Source organism: Monodon monoceros, unplaced genomic scaffold (assembly GCF_005190385.1).
Source record: "Monodon monoceros isolate NGI ecotype Baffin Bay Population unplaced genomic scaffold, NGI_Narwhal_1 Super_Scaffold_18, whole genome shotgun sequence".
Lineage (NCBI taxonomy): Eukaryota > Metazoa > Chordata > Mammalia > Artiodactyla > Monodontidae > Monodon > Monodon monoceros.
In genome coordinates, this window is record NW_021703774.1 from 144,491,761 (window position 1) to 144,515,441 (window position 23,681).

The 23,681-nt window shown below is 46.7% G+C and overlaps 1 protein-coding gene across 1 annotated transcript in view; it reads right to left on the reverse strand.

Annotated features, from left to right (window-relative positions):
* ARMH1 (armadillo like helical domain containing 1) overlaps positions 1 to 23,681 on the reverse strand; it is a 107,361-nt gene that overhangs the window by 77,175 nt on the left and 6,505 nt on the right. The window contains exons 3-6 of the mRNA XM_029229167.1: positions 21,884 to 21,952; positions 20,669 to 20,835; positions 19,510 to 19,706; positions 15,808 to 15,892 (exon numbers count right to left, since the gene is read on the reverse strand). Coding sequence (XP_029085000.1) covers positions 15,808 to 15,892; positions 19,510 to 19,706; positions 20,669 to 20,835; positions 21,884 to 21,952 — 518 coding nt within the window. The remainder of the gene's footprint in view (positions 1 to 15,807; positions 15,893 to 19,509; positions 19,707 to 20,668; positions 20,836 to 21,883; positions 21,953 to 23,681) is intronic.

The following is a 23,681-nucleotide window of genomic DNA, read 5'->3' on the forward strand; positions in this document are numbered from 1 at the left end:
CCTGGTGGCACAGTGGTTAAGAATCCGCCTGCCAATGCAGGGGACACGGGTTCCAGCCCTGGCCTGAGAAGATCCCACACGCCGCGGAGCAACTAAGCCCGTGCACCACAACTACTGAGCCTGCGTGCTAGAGCCCGCAAGCCACAACTACTGAGCCCACGTGCCTCAACTACTGAGCCAGCGTTCCACAACAAGAGAAGCCACTGCAACGAGAAGCCCGCACACCACAACGAAGACCCAACGGCAGCCGAAAAAACAAAAAAGGACAAGTGATGTAAAGAGAGACCAGAGTACCCTTAGCTACATTTGCCACTCTCTCCTGAACTGATTGTAAGTCTCCAAGACTGGTGTCTATTCCTGTGCTATGGCCGCTCCTCCAGGAAAATCTGTGAAAGGGATTTTTGGAAAAGATGTACTCTCTTTTTCTAAGCCCTGGAAGAGTTTAAGACCAGAAATTTTTCTTGAATGTTTGATAGAATTCTCTGAAGCTTCTGGTCTTATGGAAAAAATTAAGTATTGATTCATTTTCTTTAATGGTTAGAGGACACTTTGGGTTTTCTACTTCTCGAGTATGTTTTGGTAAATTATATTTTCTCACTCTTTTCGTCTAAATTTTCAAACATATTGCAAGAAGTTTTCATTATGTCATTAAAAAATCATTTTAATGAATGTACCATCTATAATGATGTCTCCTTTTATAGTCTTCATATTGATTATATGGGTTTTCTCTTTTTGCATCAGTTCCGTTTGCCCCCAAGTCCCATGGGAGTAACACAGATGAACACCTGCTTATGCAATGGATTTTATTACAAAGAGGAACCCTGATTTCAGAGAACCTGAATGTTATATAGCAGTCAGTAAGCATGCCTGCCCTTTGCTCTAAAGGGGAAATTATCTTTCTTTTCTTTTTTTTTAATTTATGGACTTTATTATTATTTATTTGTCTATCTATCTATCTATTTATTTATTTATGGCTGCATTTGGTCTTCGTTGCTGCACGCGGGCTTTCTCTAGTTGTGGCAAGCGTGGGCTATTCTTCATTGCAGTGCACGGGCTTCTCATCGTGGTGGCTTCTCTTGTTGCGGAGCATGGGTTCTAGGTGCACGGGCTTCAGTAGCTGTGTCACGCAGGCTCAACAGTTGTGGCACACAGTCTTAGTTGCTCCGTGGCATGTGGGATCTTCTTGAATCAGGGATCAAACCTGTGTCCCCTGCACTGGCAGGCAGATTGTTAACCACTGCGCCACCAGGGAAGTGTCGAAACTATCTTTATTTTCCAACGCTCTTTGCTAAACAAACATCCTTGAAAAGATAGTCTGGAACAAAGAACTGTAATTATTTCATTTACAAGGTATGCAGAAATGTGAAAGACCTGTAGAGAATTGTCTCCTAGGATTATTTTTCTTTTGCTAGAAGTAATCCTTTAGCAGACACAGTGGCTCTGTTCCTGAAATTAGGGGGAAAGCATTAGTCTTTCGTTATTAAGTAATATGTTAGCTGTAGATTTCTTTTTGTAGATGCTTTTTATCAACCTGAGGAAGTTCTTCTCTCACCCTTTCTTTTTTTCCTTCCTTTTATTTTATTTTTTTCCCTGGTGTGCCTCATGGCTTGTGGAATCGTAGTTCCCCAACTAGGAATTGAACCTGGGCCCTTGGCAGTGAAAGTGTGGAGTCCTAACCACTGAAGCACCAGGGAATTCCCGGGGAAGCTCTTCTCTAGTCCTATTTTTCTGAGGATTTTAAATTACGAATGAGTTTTGAATTTTGTCACATGCATTTTCTGCAATGATTGATATACAATAATGTGATTTTCCTTCTTTAGTCTGTTAATTTGCTAGATAAAATTGGTTGACTTTAGGGTATTGAACCAGCCTTGCATTCCTGGAGTGAACCCAGTTGGTCTCAGCCTGTTCTTCCCAATCAAAGAATCAAAGAGTTACTCTCCCACGCAGAAGATCCTCAAGGATGTGTAGTGCCACCTCTTCCAGTGCTTGGTACTCTGGGGACAGGCCTTGGGACAGCCCCTTTCCTCTGTGGGCCAACCTGATTCAGAAACAGCTGGCCACTGCTTCAGCACTTTCTCTTTCATCCAGGCCTCCTGGGATAGCCCTCATAATCCCAACTACACCCTACCCCAACCTCTTATTGCTCAGATATGTTTCTAATCTGGAATCACAGAGCCAGCAACCCTGTGGAGGGAAAGGGTCCAGGACACTGAGCCTCCCTGTCTTCACCCATATGCTCTCCCACCTGGATAAAAATGCAGCCTAGGATGCCTCTGGCCACTTGGCAGCTATAGCCTGGTGCTATAGCCTTTCTCACTTGTTCTTTTATTGTTTGGTTGTGAAACCTTTTCTTCCTTTTTCTTGAATTAGTGCTGCTTGGTTTTGGGGTCTGAGTGGTTGGCTCCTCCTCATATCTGACTATAGGGGCCTGGTCAGCTGCAGCACAGCTCTCAGTAGTAGCTGGGCTCTTCCCAGGCACAAGCTGGTGGTACCATAGTGCCAGGATGCCCTGGAAAAAATGCCAACCTGTGCCTCAGCTTTTCCTGCAGCAAGAAGTGGCTAGGTGAACCTTCAGGGTAAAAATGAATAGATGAGGATATTTTAATGAAATTTCCCTGACCACCAATGGCATTCTCTACCCACATGGGACCAAGCTCTCCAGGAGACAACTACCCTGTTCTGCATCTTCACTTTGTACTAAATGCTTGAGCCTTCCCTGATTATGTATCTGCTCCTTGATTATGTATGGGGATCCTTGGCAAAATGAAGATTATTCACTGAATCATTGTTGTGTTTTTGGGTTTTTTTGGCTGTGCCACTCAGCTTGTGGGATCTTAGTTCCCCGACCAGGGATCAAACCTGGGCTGCGGCAGTGAAAGCACCGAGTCCTAACTGCTGGACCGCTAGGGAATTCCCCAATGAATCACTTTTTTAAAAAAAATAAACTTATTCATTTACTTTTATTTTTGGATGTGTTGGCTCTTTGTTTCTGCGTGTGGACTTTTCTCTAGTTGTGGTGAGCGGGGCCTACTCTTCGTTGCGGGCTTCTCATTGGGTGGCTTCTCTTGTTGCAGAGCACGGGCTCTAGGCGCGTGGGCTTCAGGAGTTGTGGCCCTCGGGCTCAGTAGTTGTGGCTCACGGGCTCTAGAGCACAGACTCAGTAGCTGTGGCGCACGGGCATAGTTGCTCTGCGGCATGTGACATCTTCCCGGACCAGAGATTGAACCTGTGTCCCCTGCATTGGCAGGCAGATTCTTAAACACTGTGCCACCAGGGAAGCCCCCACTGAATCACTTTTGACTGAGTTTTAAATTTCACAGGTGCCACTGTTTACACCCAAAGTGGAAGTGCTAGTCCCTGCCCAGATATCTCCACAAGAACCACAGCCAGTTACAACTCTATACACTGTGCAAATTACTCAGCATAGCTGACTCATTCAGAAAGCAAAGGGAACAGGAGACTGCTGCCATTGGCAGCTTTGCCTGAAGCCTGTGGTGTTGACAACACCCAACTGTCCTAAATTGAAGCAGCCACGGATTTATTCATTGGCTGATTTATTCATCTAACAAAATGATTATTGAGCAACTTCTCTGTGCCGGATCCCTGGGCTATGAGGAGGACTAACATACAATCCCTGCCCTCAGGGACCACACAGTCCATTGGAGAGTACCAGTAAAGAAATTGGCATTTATAATTTGGTGTGAAAAGAGCCATGGGAACACAAAGGAAGCCAGGCTGGTGTGAGGGCCTGTTGAGGTCGTGGGGGATAGAGAATCAGGAGAAGACTTCCCTGGAGAAGGTGGCACATGAACTGGCAAGGCTATGGGGAGAAGAGAAGGACTGGGAGGGAGAATGTGGGGAATGCCATGTTGGATGGTGTGTGCCACTCTGGTAGCCAGGCAAACAGGGAGGTGTGGCTGGGATGTAGCGTTATGGGTCATGGAGTGAGAGCTAAGGCTGTGTAGGCAGGCCAGCCCCAGCTTCTGGAGGCTTTGCATGTGCCAACTACCCTGTAGAGGAGATGTTTTCTCATCTTTCATTTCAGGGAAGACTAAGACTCAGAAAGATTGACAAGCTTGCCCAAGTTCAAACAGCTAATGAGTAGTGAAATAACTCTGTTGGATTCCAAACCTCATATTCTTCACCGTTAAACTAAGCTCCACTGCAACCTCTCTGGTGGAGGACCAGGAAAATAGACTGTGTGGGTGCCACGCCGGAGAGATGAAGATCAGTGTAGATGTGAGAAATACAAAGACCTGAATTATAGCAGTGGAGACAGAATGGAGAAGGCAGAACAGATCTGAATGATATTAAGGAATTAGAGTTGACTGGTCTTGTTAGAAGTTGGTTGAAGGTGGGAAGCAGGAAGAGATGACAATTACCCACATGTCTAACCTGGGTGATTGGATGCTTTTTGCTGAGATTGGGACCTCAGAGAATGAAAGGTTTGGAGTAGGAATACCAGGAGTCTAATTTTTTTTTAACACCTTTATTGGAGTATAATTGCTTTACAATGTTGTGTTAATTTCTGCTGTATAACAAAGTGAATCAGCTATACATGTACATATATCCCCATATCCCCTCCCTCTTGTGTCTCCCTCCCACCCTCCCTATCCCGCCCCTCTAGGTGGTCACAACGCACCGAGCTGATCTCCCTGTGCTATGTGGCTGCTTCTCACTAGCTATCTATTTTACATTTGGTAGTGTATATATGTCAATGCCACGCTCTCACTTCGTCCCAGCTTACCCTTCCCCCACCCCACGTCCTCAAGTCCATTATGTACATCTGCGTCTTTATTCCTGTCCTGCCCCTAGGTTCATCAGAACCATTTTTTTTTTTAGATTCCATATATATGTGTTAGCGTACGGTATTTGTCTTTCTCTTTCTGACTTACTTCACTCTGTATGACAGCAGGAGTCTAATTCTGAACATGGTCAGTGACATCCAAGGGGAGATGTCCAGAAGGTAAGTGGCTATGAGGGTCAGGCTCTCGGGCTCAGGAGAGAGGTCTGAGCTGCACAGTGGTCACTCAGCCACTCTGCACTTCATCCGTAAAATGGGGATAATAGTGATATCTACCTCATCAGCTTGTTATGAGGACTAAATGAGTAATGAGCTAGAGCAGTACTCAGTATATAGTCAATCCTCTATAAAAGTGAGCTATTATTGTTTCTATCATTCTGGGTGGTAATTAAAACCATGGGAGTGGATGAGGTACCACAGAATCAAAAGGAAGAGAAGAGAAGAAGACCTGGCATTGATTCCTAGGAGAAAAAGAAACCAACACTTAAGGGACTGGTGGAGGAAAAGGGATGTATGAAGGGCTGAGAAATAGTTTCCAGAGAGATAGGAGGAAGACAGGAAAGTGTGGGGTCTGGGAAGGAAGGAATCAGAGTTCTCAGGGAGGAGGGTGGGATCAGGAGGGTTTGTAGTTTGAGAGTTCATGCCCAGTGAGGCTGAGAAGCAGCTCTGCAGGACCTATGCCCATTCATTGGACAAATAACAGATTGGGTATGTGTCAGCTACAGTCAGCACCAGCGCTGACTGAAACTGCAGTAAACAAAACAGATGCAAGGAGCATGCCACCGACACTCGATGGAAACTGGAGCGCAAGGGGAAGGATTCCTCCAATCCAAAGAGGAACCACGGAACCCACAGCCTGTCAGCACCAGAAGAAAGGTCTGTGATCACCTGTCTGATAGATGCAGAAACCCAGAACAAAGACTTGCCCAGGGAATTGCAGTGAATGGGAGACAGAGCTGTAGCAGCAGGCTTCGTATTCATGTGGCAGACATGCCTCAGAAATGGCATGGCACCTGGGAATTGTGGCTCTGTCAGACAACCGTTGCCAAGGCACTCAGCACAGATGAGGTTGGTTTTACAATTCTTTGCTCCTAGAGCCTGGGAAAACCAGTGCCCCCGTTCTTTGTCCTCACATCCAGACAAGACTGCCACCTGCTGGCCACACTAAAGAAGTGCACCTCAGTGCCATCCATACACAGCTTTGCTTCCTTTTCCAGCAGAGTTGAGGGTATGAATAAGTTGGGCAAATTGCACTATTGTAAGGAAAAGACCAGTGCCAGGCATCTTCCTGACCAATTACATCCTGTCTTTGATCTCTGTTCATTTCTCCACCTCTTTTACCAAATCCTGTTCAAAGCCCAAAGTTGAAACATTAAAAATATTTTATGCAGTATTTGTTTTAAAAAGCCAGGCAAGGGACTTCCCTGGTGGTGCAGTGGTTAAGACTCCGCCTGCCAATACAAGAGACGCGGGTTCGAGCCCTGGTCCGGGAAGACCCCACATGCCGCGGAGCAACAAAGCCCGTGAGCCACAACTACTGAGCCTGTGCTCCAGAGCCAGCCAGCCACAACTACGGAGCCCGTGTGCCACAACTACTGAAGCCCACGCGCCTAGAGCCCATGCTCCGCAACAAAGAGAAGCCACCACAGTGAGAAGCCCGCGCACCGCATCGAAGAGTAGCCCCCGCTCGCCGCAACTAGAGAAAGCCCGGGTGCAGCAACGAAGACCCAACGCAGCCAAAATAAATAAATAAATAAATTTATTAAAAAGAAAAAAAAGCCAAGCAACAAGGTAATTAGTGTTACGTGCTATGGTGGTATACCTGTTGTTGAATCAATAATTACCAAGGTGTGTCTCCCACTGGTATCTGCCCTTCTGGGCCGGTCTCGCCAAGCCCAACCAGCCTGTGTGCTGGTGCTTAGAAGCATCCCTGTCGAGCGGCACACCCTACACCAGGTGCAGGGTGGGGTGAGGGGAGACAGTATCAGGTCCTGGCGGACACAGTGTTTAGGGCCAGGCCAACTGGGCAATTAGAAACAAGTTTTTTCCCAAGGGCTTTCTATTTTTAAAAAACTCTGGAAGACTGTATAATAAAACTTATAAATGCTAAGTTAAGTGTCGTAGTTGAAGGGCTCATGTAATTTTGGAGAAATAATGTATCTTTTAAAAACATTCAGTAGGTTTTTATGTGAAACTGTCCTTTAGTGTCAGAGCCTTGTGACCGTTGTTCATTGAAGTTACACAAGACCTGTGCCTCTTACACAGCAGGAAAGGCTGACACTACTCCCCGTGTCAACTCAGAGGAGGAAACAAAGGCACAAGGTTCTACGGGGCAAAAGCTGTAGTTTAAAAAATGAAATCTTTTAGTATTTGTTTGACCTTGTGAAGGGCATGAAGCTGAGACACATAATTTTTAAAACTATGTTTTATTGTAATAATAATGATGTTGTCTATCCTCAGGTTTTGTGTGCTGCTCCAAACTGGTAAAAACAAAGAAGAAAGTCTTGTTCTCGTAACACTGGGGAGACAAGAGAGTGTGGTGGTGAGGAGATGGGTGCAGGAGTCAGACTGTCTGGGTGACCCACAACTTTCCCGCTTAACATCTTTGAGACTTTGGACAGGCTATTTAATTGCTCTGTGCCTCAGTTTCCTCACATGTAAACCGGGGATGATAATACTACGTACTCCTCAGAATTATCCTGAGCGTCACTGGAGATGATGAAAGAGCTAGAACAGTGCCTGGCACATAGTCATCCTCAGTCACTGGTAGTGATCACCAGTTATTATTACTATGATTATTGCTTCTGTAACAAAGTTCTAGGACAGCAGAGACTTTGTTTCATTTGTCACTATATACACAGTGCCCAGCCCAGTGCCTGCTCTTGCTGAATAAGTAAATGAATGAATGAAAAACTTAAGTTATTTAAAAGTAAACCAACAAAGTACATTATCAAAAAAGTGAAAAGATAACAACAGAATGGGATAAACCATTCTAGTATCCAGAATACATAAAGAACTCTTACAATTCAACAGCAAAAAGACAACCCAAGTTTTAAAATGGGCATAGGACTTGAATAGATACTTCTTCAAGGAAGAAACATAAACATCAACAAGCACATGAAAAGACGTTCAACATCTTTAGTCATTAGGTAAATGCAAATCAAAACTGCAGTGAGGTACCACCACTCCACATCCACTAGGATAGCTATATATATATTTGGACAATAACAAGTGTGGGCAAGGATATGGAGAAATTGGAACACTCAAACATTGCTGGTGGGAATGTAAAATGGTTCAGTTGCTGTGGAAAACAGTTTGACGGTTCCTCAAAAGATTAAATGGAATTACCATATGACCTGGCAAATCCACTCCTAGGTGTATACCCAAAAGAACTGCAAACAGGCACTCAAACATGTGCATGTATATTCATAGAAGCTCTATTCACAATAGCCAAAAGGTGGAAACAGCTCAAATGTCCATCAGCAGATGAATGGAGAGACAAATTGTGGTATATCCATACAATGGAATATTATTCAGCCATAATAAAGAACAAAGTACTGGGATTCCCTGGTGGTCCAGTGGTTAGGACTCAGCGCTTTCACTGTGGTGGCCTGGGTTCAATCCCTGGTCGGGGAACTAAGATTCTGCAAGCCACGCAGCGCAACCGAAAAAGAAAAGAAAAGAAAAGAAAAGAATAAAGTACTGATACATGCTACCACGTAGATGAACCTCAAAAACAGTATGCTAAGCAAAAGAAGCCTGATACAAAGTTCATATATTGTATGATTCCACTTTTATGAAATATCTGGAATAGGTGAATCCATAGAGACAAGATTGATGCTCTCCAGCAGGTGAGGGGAGGGGTGGTGGTCAGGGTAGGTCCCTGACTAGGAATCAAAGCCCGGCCCCCTGCATTGGGAGTGCGGAGTCTTAGCCACTGGACTGCCAGGGAAGTCCCAATCACACTTCTTAGTATTAGGAATCTACATAACTTCACAGAACAAAGAACCTCAGGAAAATTAACAATGATGTTCTTGCCCACCGCCAGTCTCTCCAGGTCTCTGGAGGACAGAGGAAGAGATGTTACACATTTGAAGACTCGTCTGTGTCTGTCCTGTTTGGTCACTTAGGGCCACTGTTTCCCTGCACTAACATTTCTAGAGGAGTCCATTGTGTCAGTGAATGCAGTTTGCTTAGGCATGAATCCTGCTGTTGTACTTTGTGGCTGGTAAGCCACACTTCCAACTTCACTATAGGAAACAGGATCATTTTATGAGCATGTCAAGTTAATCATAGGTTGTAGGTCAATTAGAAAAAAAAATTATTCTCCAAATGACCATTTTTCCAAATTTGCAAACATTTCCATTTTACCATAAACTTGTTTCTTATAGCTATTTGTTAAATTTTCAGCAATTTTTATCAGATGGTACAGTGGTTTTAAAACATGTCCACAAAGTTTTTAGTATGTTTCCTTTCAAGAGGTGGCGCCCAATTCTTCTCCCCTTGAGTGTGGGCTCAACTTAGTGACTGGCTTCCAATGAACAGAGTGAAACAGAAGTGACATGTGCAACTTCTGAGATTAGATAATGAAAGATATTGGGGCTTCCTCTTTGCTCTCTCTTGGATCACTCGCTCTGGGAGAAGCCAGCTGACATGTCAGGACACTCAAGCAGCCCTATAGCGAGGTCCACATGGTGAAGAACGGAGGCTTCCTGCCAACAACCAGCACTAACTTGCCAGGCGTGTAAGTGAGCCACCCTGGAAGCCTGTCCTCCAGACCAGATCATGCCTTCGGATGACTACAGCCCCAGCTGACCGCCTGACTGCAGTCTCATGACACACCCTGAGCCAGAATCATTCATTTAAGCTGCTCCCAGATTCCTGACCCACAAAAACTGTGGGAGATAATAAATGTTTATTTTTTTTAGTCACTGGGTTTTAGGGTAATTTGTTATATAGCAATAGGTAATGAATATAGATGGACTGATTTAACAGCTTTTGTGGATTTCTGCAAAGTTTGAATATAATGCCTTTCATGTGGCCTTCATAGCAACATTTTAAGGAATCTTCATTTGTCTCTGCCCAAGCTCTCTGTAGCTGCAGTGGCAGGGAGTAGGGGCAAGGAGGGGGGACCTGGTGAGGAAACTTGCTGGAGGTCACCATGCTACATGGCCTAGACTGCCCATCCTTGGGAGAAGAGGGGATGGGGAGGGGGTGGGGCAGAGAAAGGGAGGGCAAGGGTCAGAGAAGGGGACCAACCAAGGGCAGAAAGTGGTACTGAGGGGCCGAGAGAGCCTGAGACCCCTGAGAACTCAGAAGTTCCGGCTTCTCCCAGCTCTCCTAGGCCCTACCAATACAACCAAGAGGAACTGCTATACACTTTAAATATTTTAAACATTTAAAGTAAACATTTTCAGTAAATTGGTAATTTGGTGAATTGGGTACTCAGCAAATTGGTCATCTGGCCAGTTGAATTTTGGGTAAGCATACACTTGGCAAATTAATTTACAATGATTCATCTGTTTCTAGTTAAGTCATACATAGTAATTTTTATGTTCCTAAGGTAATAATTTATTTGTAACAGATACTAATATATGTACACACACGTATATACTTCAAATTCCCAACAGAATTAATTTCTCCTTCCAAAAAATGTTGTGACTTTGACATTTCTCTTCTCCAGGGAGGGAGACCAGTGAGTGAATACTTCTGTGGCTTTAGACTGCTCGTCATGATTAAGTCCCTGCCTGCCACTAATTCCATTATAAATCGAGATAAATTCCAGGCAGGACCACTTTGGAGAAGTCCTCCCTTAATTTTAATTTTGACTCTTTTAGACTGAATAGGATCATCATTAAAAGAAATTCTGAAGTCTTAATTCCATGAAAAAAAACCAAAACCAAACAATCCTCAGAAATTAGCAGATGTAAGTGTCAGAACCCTTTCCCCAGGTATTTCTACTTCAAAGTGAAGAACAGACAAGAATGGGCAATCAGAATCTGCTGCAGTGGGGACCAGAAGCCATTACTTGGTCCCAGGTTTCCTCTTCCACTCTTTTGTAGGAACCTGGAAGGGCAGGGCTTTCCCCACGACCTTCAACATGGGGCTCCCTGACCCACCCCTCCTCCAGGGGCCCCTGCATGCGTATGGAGGAGATGTAATGTTACAAAACCCAGCTTGGCCAGACAAACATATTTCAGGAAACTGCATGAAAATATGGAGAAAGGGGAGAAAAAGGAAGAAAGAGAAGCTTATCCCACCTAGACAGACATGGAGCCACCACAACATATGTGCCCCACACGGCCCACTGCAGTGGTTTTAAAACTTGGCCACAAAATCATTTGAGCCCCCTCCCATCAAGATGTGGGATCTACTTGCTTCCTTTGAATCTGGCCAGGAAGTGATGCTATGTGACTTAAGAAGCTAGGTTGGGCTTCCTTGGTGGCACAGTGGTTAAGAATCTGCCTGACAATGCAGGGGACACAGGTTCGATCCCTGGTCCGGGAAGATCCCACATGCCGCGGAGCAACTAAGCCCCTGCACCACAACTACTGAGCCTGTGCTCTAGAGCCGCGAGCCACAACTACTGAGCCCGCGTGCCTAGAGCCTGTGCTCTGCAACAAGAGAAGCCACTGCAATGAGAAGCCCGTGCACAGCAACGAAGAGCAGCCCCCGGTCGCTGCAACTAGAGAAAGCCCGCACACAGCAACGAAGACCTAACACAGCCAAAAATAAAATAAATAAAATAAATAAATTTATTAAAAAAAAAAAAGCTAGGTCAGGAAAGGCTATGCAGCTTCGGTCTGGAATGTCTTGGAAGCTCACTCAGGATTCCTCTTGGAATCTGGCCACCAAGCTGAGATAAGTCTAACCTACAGGGAGAGGCCACATGTAGGTGCTGCAGTGCACAGTCCCAGCTCTGAGTCCCACCTTCAAGACCCAGAAGATCCCAGCCTCCTTGTGCTGCTCAAGGCTTGGTCTTGGGTGAGGCAAGTGAAGCATTTGCCTCTGATGCAAAATTTAAGGGAGAGATCAAAATCCAGTAATCAAAATAGATACTTTTTAATGCAATTTAAAAAATCAATGCAAAAAAATGAATGAAGAACGACCTATCAAAATGTTAAATAAAAACAGTAAGAGTGCCATGTGGAGCCATATTGCAGCCCGAGACAAAAGGAAAAATCAGTAAGAGTGGTCCTCATCAGCCTCACTCAAGTTCCCGCTGTGGTCCCAGCTGTCTTCCAACTGAGGCCCCGGGAATCATGGAGCAGACATAGTCCATCTCTGCTGTGTCATGTTCAAATTCCTGACCTACATAATATGTGAGAATAAAATAGTGATAGTTTTACAACACTAAAACTGGGGTGGCTTGTTATAAGAAATAGGTAGCCAGAATACCCCCCCGCCCCCCCAGCTCGAGAGCCTTATCATCTCCTACCTTCCTTCTCCTTTTCCTCCTCCGAACCGTGTGCCTTGGCCCTAAGAACTCTCAGAAAGTAAAGAGTCACTTAAGATACACAGCTTCCACTTAGCCATCTGGGCTGAAAAAACTAGGTATTTCAAATTTTATTCCCAATATGATGGAAGAAAATGGAAAAATGAGGAGCTGGAGGGGAACTTGGGGTCAAGGAGGTGGCCTGTGACGGGAGTAGGGACACTCTGTTGTAACGGGAAAGAGAGTAGAGGAGGTGGGTGACAGGCCAGGCAGGTTGGTAGGTTTGGAGGGGGGAAGGTATCAATGGAAAAGGAGGTGAGGTCATCTCCTGGCTCCTCCATCACAGACGCCCACTGCGAGGGAAAGTGTCACCAGGCCCACCGAACCTCTCCACCTCCTGTTTTCACGGGACTGCCCCTGAGAATCCACTTTCCCTGGAGCCTTCTCAGGGAAGGATGTCATCCCCCGCCCCATGCAGCACGCAGGGTAGAGAGCACGGCCTCCATAACTTCCTCCTTCCAAACCATTCCTTTTTCTCCTCAAATACAAACAAACAAACACAGACAAAACCCTAGTACTTGGCATAGTACTTGGCACACCACAGATGTTCAATTAATACTTGTTTTTAAAAAACAAGCCCTTATAAAGCTTAGTCCCTTCAGCTGTATCACTGGCTCCCCCTGATGTTGCCACCATCCTGGGGGAGCTCCACCTTGGTCTTGCAATTTGGTGTCCTCAAACTCAGAGAAATTCATCTCTGATCCTCTCCGGTCATCAGTGTTAGGCCCCAGACTTGGGGCCTGTCAGACTTTCCCTCCCCTGCCTTTGGAGGAGTCGCCGTGAAAACTGAGAACCATATTCTTGCCCTTAACTTCCACTCCACCAATCGTGTGAAATAGTTCCCCCTGGTGGACGATCAATGCACATGCATGCTCTATATTCCCAGGGACACGAAGACTATTTTACTTTTTCTTTTTTTTGCGTGCGGAGCACAGGCTCCGGACGCGCAGGCTCAGCGGCCATGGCTCACGGGCCCAGCCGCTCCGCGGCATGTGGGATCTTCCCGGACCAGGGCACGAACCCGTGTCCCCTGCATCGGCAGGCGGACTCTCAACCACTGTGCCACCAGGGAAGCCCACGAAGACTATTTTGAAGTGCCCGGTAAAAAAGAATAATTCTTTCATTCAACAGACATTTCTTGTACTCCTGTTACGAGTCTGGCTTATCCGAAATTATTTTGAGGTGCACAGTTTCACACCAGCAGACATCAAACCAAAAAGGCAGTGACAATTCATGCTCCTGCTGCCTCTGCCAGAGTCAGTTGTTACGTAATAAACGCAGCAGGACTCTAGATTGGGCCTGATATGGGAAGAAGCTGGGCCAGTTCAACTCTGGAGGACTTCATCAGCGAAACTGAAGCAAAGCCATTTTTGCATAAATTCATTCAACAAATTTCTACTGCACACCACACTTTATATGCCAGGCCCTGAGCTGGAAAAAGAGATGAATCAGACCCTGTCCCTGCCCTGAAGCTGCTCAGAGGGGAAGGCATTTAGGCAGGTAGTCACTAATACAGTGTGCATGTGCAGGACTCCCTCCCTCCCTCACGCACTCAACAAACACCTACCAAGGACCTAACATACGCTGGGGACTGTGCTGGGGGTATAAGGACAAAAACTATGAGAGCTGCACGGAAACTGTGCACAGTCTATGTAAAGGGAAGTTACCATTCTGGAGATAACTGCTCCAATGGAGGCAGGTGCTGGCGGGGAGGAGGGAGCAAGATGGTAAAAAGGAAGGAGGCTGACATTTGGGCAGGGGTGACGGCAGGTCAGGGAAGCCCTCAGAGAAGAAATGCTTAAGGCGGGAAGTGGCGGAATGGTCACTTTGCCACGTGGAAGTTGGGTGAGGGGAGGGAGGTCACAGCGCCACTCAATCTAGTCTCCTCGGGGCTGTTTGATTAAGCCTCCTGACATGATTCCACCGCCAGCTCACCCCCTTGCTCCAATGCCAGCAACAACTCCCTGCTGCTGGGCCTGACCTTGGCTTAGGTGCCTCTACCACTCCACCTGGCAACTCCTCCCCAGCTAGGAGGCTCTGCTCCAGCTGGTAACCGATTCCAACATAGCATTACTTCCCAACACAGGAGTCCATGTACCCCCGCAGGGGTCAAACAAATACAAAGTTGACAGTGCTGCTGAAGGAAAGATAAGGTAGGCATTCAATCTCAACACTGCCTCCAAAAAGCAATCTAGGCTGGGAGTGAGCGCCAGGCCTTTGCTGATCCCCAGGGTCTCACTTGTATACCTTAACCCTGGTACCGGCCTCCTCCCTCTGACCCTCCTAGGCTTCCTGGACCTGGGGCTCAGCCTGTCATCCTGGGCACAGAAATCCCGATATGTAGTGCCACCCAGACCCTTCCTGCCTTATGGGTCTCCCTGCCCTGGCCTCCTCGGCTAGGCCCATTCCCCCTTCATGTGCCATCTCACTCTCCACACCCAGGCGCTCCCCAGTCCTGTCCCTCCTCTCTCTTCCTGGGGCCTCTCTATCCTGCTAGATCAGCACACTCCATTTTGTTGTCTGAACAACTCCAGTCTAAAGTCTCCCTGTGGCTCTGGCCTGCTATTCTATCTGACATTCAAGGTGCTCCATGATCTGGTCCTGGCCTACCTTCCTAGGTCTTCCTAGACTGAGACTGCTACCACCAAATGATCTCCATGCCACTCCCCAGACACATCTTGTACTTCCTGTGTCTGGGCCTTCCTTTACACCATTCCCCTTTCCAGAATGCCCTTCTCTGCTTTCTACCTTCCCATATTTCAAGGCTCAGCTGAAATACCACCTTCCCAGAGAACGCTTCCTTGATCTCTCCTGTTGAAAACAGAATCTCCCTTCTCTGAACCATCGGAAGAGCAGGGAAGGAAATAACATCCTGGAAACACCTGCCATGTGCTGCATGTTAAAAGCACAGGCTTTGGAGTCAGACAGATCTGGTTTGAATCTGGTCAGCTGTGTAACTTTGGGAAGCATACTTAATCTCTCTGTGCTTCAGTGCTTTAGCTTGAAAAACATAAAAATGCCAACCCCCACCATTCATTCATTTGAACATTTGAATACCTAATATGTACCAGAATCTATACTCTTGTGGTTATTTTGAGAATTAAATGGAGCAATGCATGGAAAGTGGCTGGCACATAGGCATGCTCAATAAATGAAAACTTATTAATACTACCTTCACCCAATCTGGTTTCTTAGAAGAACAGTCCTCAGGGTGATTTCTGTTTGGAGGGGAAATGCCACATAAGTCTGGGAACGAGAGCCAGCTCTGGACCCAGGCACATTCTAACAACTGCTAGAGCATGTGGCTGATTCCAGGCCCAGAATGTGACTGTCGTTTTCTGAATAGCTTGCCCATCAGCACAGAGCCAGCACCTTCCGTCTGCCGAGGCTGCCTGGGACACTCACTAAGGCTCTTTGTGAATAGGAGAAAACGTCTCAGAGCAAAGCTGCCTAGTTCTCATGGCCACCTTGTGCCGTCTGGAGCAGACCCGGCCGCCTCCCCTACCTTCATACTGGACTTCCAGGTGCATAGTGCGTAGCACCTTCAGCACGCTGTCCACAATGCCGGGGTGTGTTGTCCCGATGATCGACTGGCAAGAAAGACAGCAGGACAAGGTGGTTACTCTTTCCTTTCCGTCTAGTCCACCTGGGAGAAGTGAAAAGCTGACTTCCAAACAGCCGGGCAGCCTTAGCTGAATGGGGAGAGGGGGGCAGCAGTGAGTCACTGGGCCCTGGCCCCGCACCCGAGAGGTTAGTTTCTTTCTTTCTTTCTTTTTTTTTTTTTAACATTATAGTCAATTTTTTGCATACTAGTAAGGAGGGAGAACTCTCTCTCTCTTTTTAAAAATTAATTAATTAGTTTGCCAGCGTTGGGTCTTCGTTGCTGCGCGTGGGTCCTCTCTAGTTGCGGCGAGCGGGGGCCACTCCTCGCCGCGGTGCGCAGGCCTCCCACCGTGGTGGCCTCCCCAGCTGCGGAGCACGGGCTCCAGGCGCGCAGGCCCAGCAGTTGTGGCACGCGGGATCCTCCAGGACCAGGGATCGAACCCATTTCCCCTGCATTTGGCAGGCAGATTCCCAACCACTGCGCCAGCAGGGAAGTCTGAAGTTAATTTCTTCTGGAGAGGAGGGGCGGAGATGGGCAGCCAGGAATCTCCAGAGACTCTGCGGAGGTTGCCACTGAACCCTCTGGCTCAGGAGGCACTCGGTGGAGGCTAGCTGGCCACTGCTAGAGGTGCAGGGATAAGTCGGCTATCTTGGCTGCAGGGAAGACAGTCACAGGCTGGAGAGAGTGGAACTCATCCAAAATCCTAAATCTTCTCTCTCTCAGGATCTCACCTAATGAGGCAACCCTCCTGTCTGTGTCTTCTACCCGTGCACTGGTTCCTGTCTTTTGGCATTAAACATTCTCAAGATCACCCAGATTGAAAGCAACCGTCCTTCAACTCTGTCTCCTCTTGCTACTGCTCTTTCCCCCTTTACACCTAAGCTTTCCAGGGGAAGCTACTTCTTCATCCTCCATGCATCCTTTGACAGGTGGCTGTAATTTAATTTTTCCTGCCATCGGACAGTCCCCTAATTCACCAAAACTTTTCCTGCTGAGCTCAGCTTTCTGTTCTACCTGCATTGAATCTCTCTGCTGTATTTGAGCCAACTGATCATGTCCTTCTTCTTTGATTTTTTATTAATTAATTAATTTTTGGCTGTGGTATGGGTCTTCGTTGCTGTGCGTGGGCTTTCTCTAGTTGTGGACAGCAGGGCCTACTCATTGCGGTGGCTTCTCTTGTTGGGGAGCACAGGCTCTAGGTGCCAGGGCTTCAGTAGTTGTGGTGCAAGGGCTTAGTTGCTCCGCGGCATGTGGGATCTTCCCGGACCAGGGATTGAACCCGTGTTCCCTGTGTTGGCAGGTGGATTCTTAACCACTGTGCCACCAGGGAAGTCCATGTCCTTCTTCTTGAAACTCTTTTCCCTTACTTTTCACAGCCCTGTGTTTTCCTCTTCTCCTTTTATGGCTTATCATTCTTTTTCTTTTTTAATGTTTCTTATTTATTTATTTATTTTTTCTTATTAGTCATCCATTTTATACACATCAGTGTATACATGTCAATCCCAATCTCCCAATTCATCCCACCACCACCACCACCCCCTGCCATCATTCTTTTTCAAGGAGGCAGAGTGGTATATGGAAAGGACTCTGGAGTTAGAGTTGGATTTTAATGTTCACTTGGTATATATTTTCTACTTAGTGTGTGGCCTTGAATAAGTCACTGAACACCCTCCTAAGGCTTGTTAGCATCACCTTTAAAATGGGGATGATAATACCTGTCTCCATCAGCCACTGTGAAGACTAAAGGAGACAGTGTAAGCAAGCCCTGAGCACAGTGCCTGGCATGCAGGAGGCACTTAATAAATGGAAACTGGAAACAATAATGATAATCAGATGTTTTGCTGATCTTCTTCCTCAGCTCATCTCTTAAATGCTGGCAGTGCTCCTTCTCTTCGTACTTGGTGTATTCTACCGGGGTCATCTTATTGACTTCTACTCTTTCGGATATCACTTCTCTGTTCATGAACTCCAAACTGCCATCTTCATCTCGGATCTCTCTCTGGAGCCTCAGACTTTTATTTTCTACTGTCCTGTGGGCATCTCTACTAGACGTCCCGAGCAGTGATTCCTCAATTGAGCTAGGAATCAGAATTGCCTGGGGGAACTTAAAGGCCACCCGAAAGCTGTCAAATTCTACAGGAGGGGAGCTCAGGGTTCAGTATTTTTTGCACAAGTCACCCATCTACATCTTCTGCAACCAGCTTGGCCTTCTCCTGAGAATGGGCACTTGGGAGCCACCAAGGCTCATCAAGTTTATTGGGTCAAAACCTAAATCAGATCCGTTTTTCCTGTTCTCTTGGTGGCACACAACTCACCCCGTGGTCTAAGTCCAAAGCTGGCGTCTTCTTGACTCCTTTTCTTTTTTTTGTTTTTGTTTTTGCGGTACGCGGGCCTCTCACTGTTGTTGCCTCTCCCGTTGCCGAGCACAGGCTCCAGACGCGCAGGCTCAGTGGCCGTGGCTCACGGGCCCAGCTGCTCTGCGGCATGTGGGATCTTCCCGGACCGGGGCATGAACCCGCGTCCCCTGCATCGGCAGGCGGACTCTCAACCACTGCACCACCAGGGAAGCCCTTGACTCCTTTTCTTTTACTGTCCCAAGTCCCATACACTCTGCCTCCGAAATGTCTGTCCAACCTGGTCACCTCGATTTCTCCTGCCATGGTTCAGGCCGTATCATCTCTTTGGTCTCTTTTTTTTTTTTTTTTGATTCCTTTTTTTTAAAATGGTACAGTCACTTTTTAATTTTATTTATTTACTTTTGGCTGTGTTGGGTCTTCGTTTCTGTGCGAGGGCTTTCTCTAGTTGTGGCAAGTGGGGGCCACTCTTCATCGCGGTGCGCGGGCCTCTCACTATCGCGGCCTCTCTTGTTGCGGAGCACAGGCTCCAGACGCGCAGGCTCAGTAGTTGTGGCTCACGGACCTAGTTGCTCCGCGGCATGTGGGATCTTCCCAGACCAGGGCTTGAACCCGTGTCCCCTGCATTGGCAGGCAGATTCTCAACCACTGCGCCACCAGGGAAGCCCTCTTTGGTCTCTTAACTGCCTCCCTGCCTCCAGCCCTTCCTGGAGCTGTACTACTGAGAGCTTTCGATGGTTCATCTCAAAACCTCTCTTGGAGCCTCTATTCCCTCCTTACATGGTGTCTTCGTGTGGTCGCCATGCCCCAAAGCTGACTTTGCTGCATTCTAGGGCACCGAGAGGAAGGCAGAAGACAACGAGAGAAATGGAGCTTTCCCAAGCACCGGAGATCTGGCTTCTTTCTTCACTTACATGCTGCCTACAAATGCACCAGGATTCTTTCCCTACCAAACTGACTCCTTTAATCTTTTCTACGGTCCTTTCATCAACCTTGCTGCTTGTCTCAACTACTTTTAAGTCTGCCAACATCTTTCTGATCCTTAAGTAAACAGGACAAATCACTCTGCTGGGAGACACGAACTCTCTGCCCTGCCCTAGCCTCCTGGAAGTAACGCTGATAGAACAGCAGACATGCAGTGGGAGGCTGAGCTCTGTTTCTCATGCCTGCATGGAGTGCAACTGTGGAAGGTAATTGTCAGATGACTGAGTTGGAATCAGAACCACCGGAGCATGCAGCCTGGGCTCACCTGGGCAGTCCTGAGAGTCTGCAGGGACAGCTGCTGAGCTTTCGGGGACGCACAGGGCAGCAAAGCTATTAGACCTTTGTACACTTGATTCTGGTACTTGGGATTACTGTGGATCAAAGAATCCAACAGAACTTGCACTTCTTCCTGGGTCTCTTCTGACTTAGACTTTGCCAAGAATTCTGCTATGGATCGTACACCTGAGCAAAGGAGAGAGGAAATGCTAAATTGGAAGGGGTTTATGAAAATAATCCTTACTCAAGGTTACATAATATGAGGTAATAGGATTAAGATGTATTTAACCAGGCCTGTCCAGTCAAAGCAAAATCGAGGCTCTGTTCTCATGTTGCATAGCTACTGTTTTCACCTCGTGCCTAGGTGGCTGGGGGATTTTGTTTCAACGTAGGCATGTTGTCAAAATCTGTTTTAAAATTTAAAATGGCTCTGCAAAATGCACAAATAAAACTTGCACTTTTGATTGCTGTATGATAACTAACACATAGATAGCACTCAGCACTAAATGTTTTTTGACAAATACCACCTTATTTAGCCCTGGAAACTACACTGAGAGGGAGGTGTTAGTCCCTTTTTAGGATAAATACACCGAGGCTCAGAGAGGCCATGGGGGAGAAATGATGGAAGAGCAGTGAGGGAAGTGCTTTAAAGAGGGATGCGTGGGGGATGGCATCTCCTGTGCACACCTCAAGCAGACCACTTGGTGGGACATACTGAAATTACCGGGTTATTTCCTTTTCTCACGGCACTGTAAGCTCTTTGAGGACAAGGACTGTATTTTATTCATCTTTGTGTTCCCAGCACCTTAGCGTATACCTAGCACACATATTCAACGATTTTAGTTCAATCTTATTTCTAGAGTTATTCATAAATGGCTCAACAAATCTTTGTTGAATGGATGCACGAAAGAGGATATACTTGAAATGAAGTATTTCCAAAACCACCATGGAAAGATTTGAGCAAAAGATAAATTGAGAAAATCGTAACTCTGGGTCTTCCGGTGGTGATCCAGACAGGAGCTAAGTGAGTCCACCCTACAGAACGCTTCCTGTGCAACCAGGTCCGTGATGCGTTTTCCTCTAGCAGTGCTGGGGGCGGCCCCCAGGGAGACAGGAGAAGTGACACCCTCGTTCTACGTGGTACCCACCATAGCTTTCACAGATGAGCTCCTTGTACTTTCTGCCAGAGTTTGCGATAACCTGAAGTAGCTTGATGGATTCCTTCTTGTCCTCCTCCTCGATCTCCTTCAGTGCAAGTATTTCCAAGAGTGTTAGGGCCCCTCCAACCTCAAGAAATTCTATGAGATATCGATTACTGTTCAGAGGGATAGAAAAGTAGAAATAAGACATTGTCAAGTTCCTAGACACTAACCTTTCTAAGGGATCTCAAGGACCTTTCTTCATATACTCCTCCTACCCAGGAAATGTTTGTGGGTAAAGTGATACAATAGTTTGGAAATTCTTCCTTCCAGAAGGAAATGCGGAAGTTAAATACAATGGCCATTTCCTGTGCTTGGATTTCCAGCATCTGTGTCTCTTCTTCTTGAAAGGGCACCTCAACTGTCCCATGGGAGATCACCCCTCCACCACTCACGAGCCATGTGGTTTTGGGAGGATAAGCAGGTGAAGGTGTGTCATCCTTCTGGCTGCAGTAATTGGTTTGGGGCCAGGCATGTGACCTAAGTTGGTCCAATGAGGCTCAAAACCTGGGACTTTCTTGGGAACGCTTGGGAAAGACATGCTCTCTTTTTGGTGTGACTGAGCTAGAAGGATGCATGTCTGGAGTACTGAGGACTACAACACATGGAGGCCTATGAATATAGAGGGAAACAGAGCTGAGAAATGGAGAAAAAGCGGGACAGACCAAATACTGAGAAATGGTGGAAAAGCGGGAGAGACCAAGTAATGAGGAATGGAGAAAAAGTGGGATAGACCAAATACTGAGTAATGGAGAAAAAGCAGGATAGACCAAATACTGAGAAATGGAGAAAAAGCAGGAGAGAACAAGTACTGATGACATTTTTTGAGCCCCTGGATATAGTCAGGCCTGAAATATCGATTTCCACTCTCTGGACATTCAGTTAAGTAGTCTAATAATTTCTACTTTTTCCTGGTCCAGTATGAGTCGGTTTTCTGTAATTCACAACCAAGAGGGTGCTGACTAGCAAAGTATCAATGGAGAACATGGGATGGAGGAGCAACTAGACCAGGACCACAGCTGCCACCACCTCTGGGTCCATCCTGAGGGCTACTAGGTACCCACTGATAACTAGAAGCTAAGGTCCCATGTGGTGTGAATGTCAAGGATACCATGAGTCAGGCAGGCAACTGAGACCCCAGAATTTCGCTAGAACAGAACTCACCTGCTTACAGCTGATAAGAAGATGCCAATGGACCTGAGCAGCTTATCTAAACATGAGCCAGTCATGTAGCTGTACGACAAGTTAAAGAGTGAATTTCAGGGTGGTTTTCCATCCCGTGTCTGATCCCTGATACCACCTATGGCCCAGGATGACCAACAGCTGAATTGCATCCTTTATCTGAGAGGGGCCACTAGGTTGAAGGGGTAGGGGCATGGGTGGTGGTGGCAGGCATGTTCATGGTTCTCCAGAAAGCTCTTCTGGGGTAGTTCAGCCACTTTGGCTCTGACATGCTCTCTAGAGAGTAAGAGGCGTTGATGAATGGAGGGTGCACGAAGAAAGCTGGGGGTCAATTTCCGAGGCTTCTCTGTGCCATGACCATTGCACCCTTGGGCTCAGCCCAGTTCATTACTTTATGCCTCATTCTTGGACTTCTCTAAAAATAATCAGCTTCATCATTAATTCTCAATTTTGTACTTGCTCAAAGCTTTATAATGGAGGTCACTATCTTTATGAAGAATTGTGTGTCTTCCTAATAAGAACAACAGGAGATGGTGGAAAAATTAAACCCTGATTTAAAACAACCCCAGTACTTAATGTTATTTTTTAATGTGAGCTTTTGCAAAAAGCTTCGTTGTAATAAAGCACCCAGAGCACGCTTCAGCTCGGATACAAGGTATGAAATCAAGCCACAACAGAAAAGGAACCAGTCAACAATTACTAGGCTCATAACACATCACAGGCTCTTAGAACACTTAAGAAATTAGCTGAAATTACTGCAGCTCACGGAGGATGACTGAGAGCTTCCAAGACTGATAAAGGCTAATGTAATGGGTTGGAGGTAATGGTGCTTTGTTGGGGAGGGAGGGTGCATGAGGCAAATTATCTCGGCTGCACCCTGGTTCCCAGGATGCCAATAGAAGTAGAGACAGATTGGCTCATTAGAAAAGGCTCTTTACTGCAAAAACAGTGTTTGCTCTGGAGCCAGGCTCCCCTGCCTGTTGCCGTTTTAGCTGGGGGCCAGGCTATCAGCCCACCACCCAGCTCCTCTGAAACCCCAGCCCCCATTTCTGCCTCCATGCCTTCTCAGTGCCTCTTTTCTTCAGCTAGCAGCAAGGCTGACCGACTTTCATCACCTTCTTTTTCCTCTGTCCCAGGCTAGCCTTATTTTCATAACCACTTCATTATACATATTTCTGGCCCATTATTTCCAGCAATTAGTTCCAGAAGTTTGCCACGATATCAGCAGTAGCTAACAAGTACTAAGCATTTATTGTGTGCCAGGCACTGTGCTAACTGCTTCGCTGGCATTGTCTCATTTAACCCTCAGCGCACCCTGCAGTGGGTGCTATCAGTATTTCCACTTCCTTCATGAGGAAACAATCTCAGACAGTTTAAGGACCTGATCATGGTCCCAAGGTTAACTGATGGAACTGGGATTTGAACCTAGGCAGCCTAACTCAGAGTCCTGCTTCTTACTGTCAGCCCTTCCTGTCTATAGACAAACAGAGGGAGGGAGTGGGCTATTGACACAGATAGTGTTGGAGGTGGGACCGTGGCAGGGATTCACTGAAGTCACCTGGATGGTGTATGGGCTTTGGAGCCAGACCACCCATTTTAATCCTTATCTCTGCCACCTGCTAGTAAATTATTCAACCTTTTCAAGGCTCATCTTTCTAATCTATAAAATGGGATGATACTGAATTCCCTGGTGGTCCAGTGGTTGGGACTCCATGCTTCCATTGCAGGGGCCGCAGGTTTGATCCTTGGTCGGGGAACTAAGATCCCACATGCCTCGCGG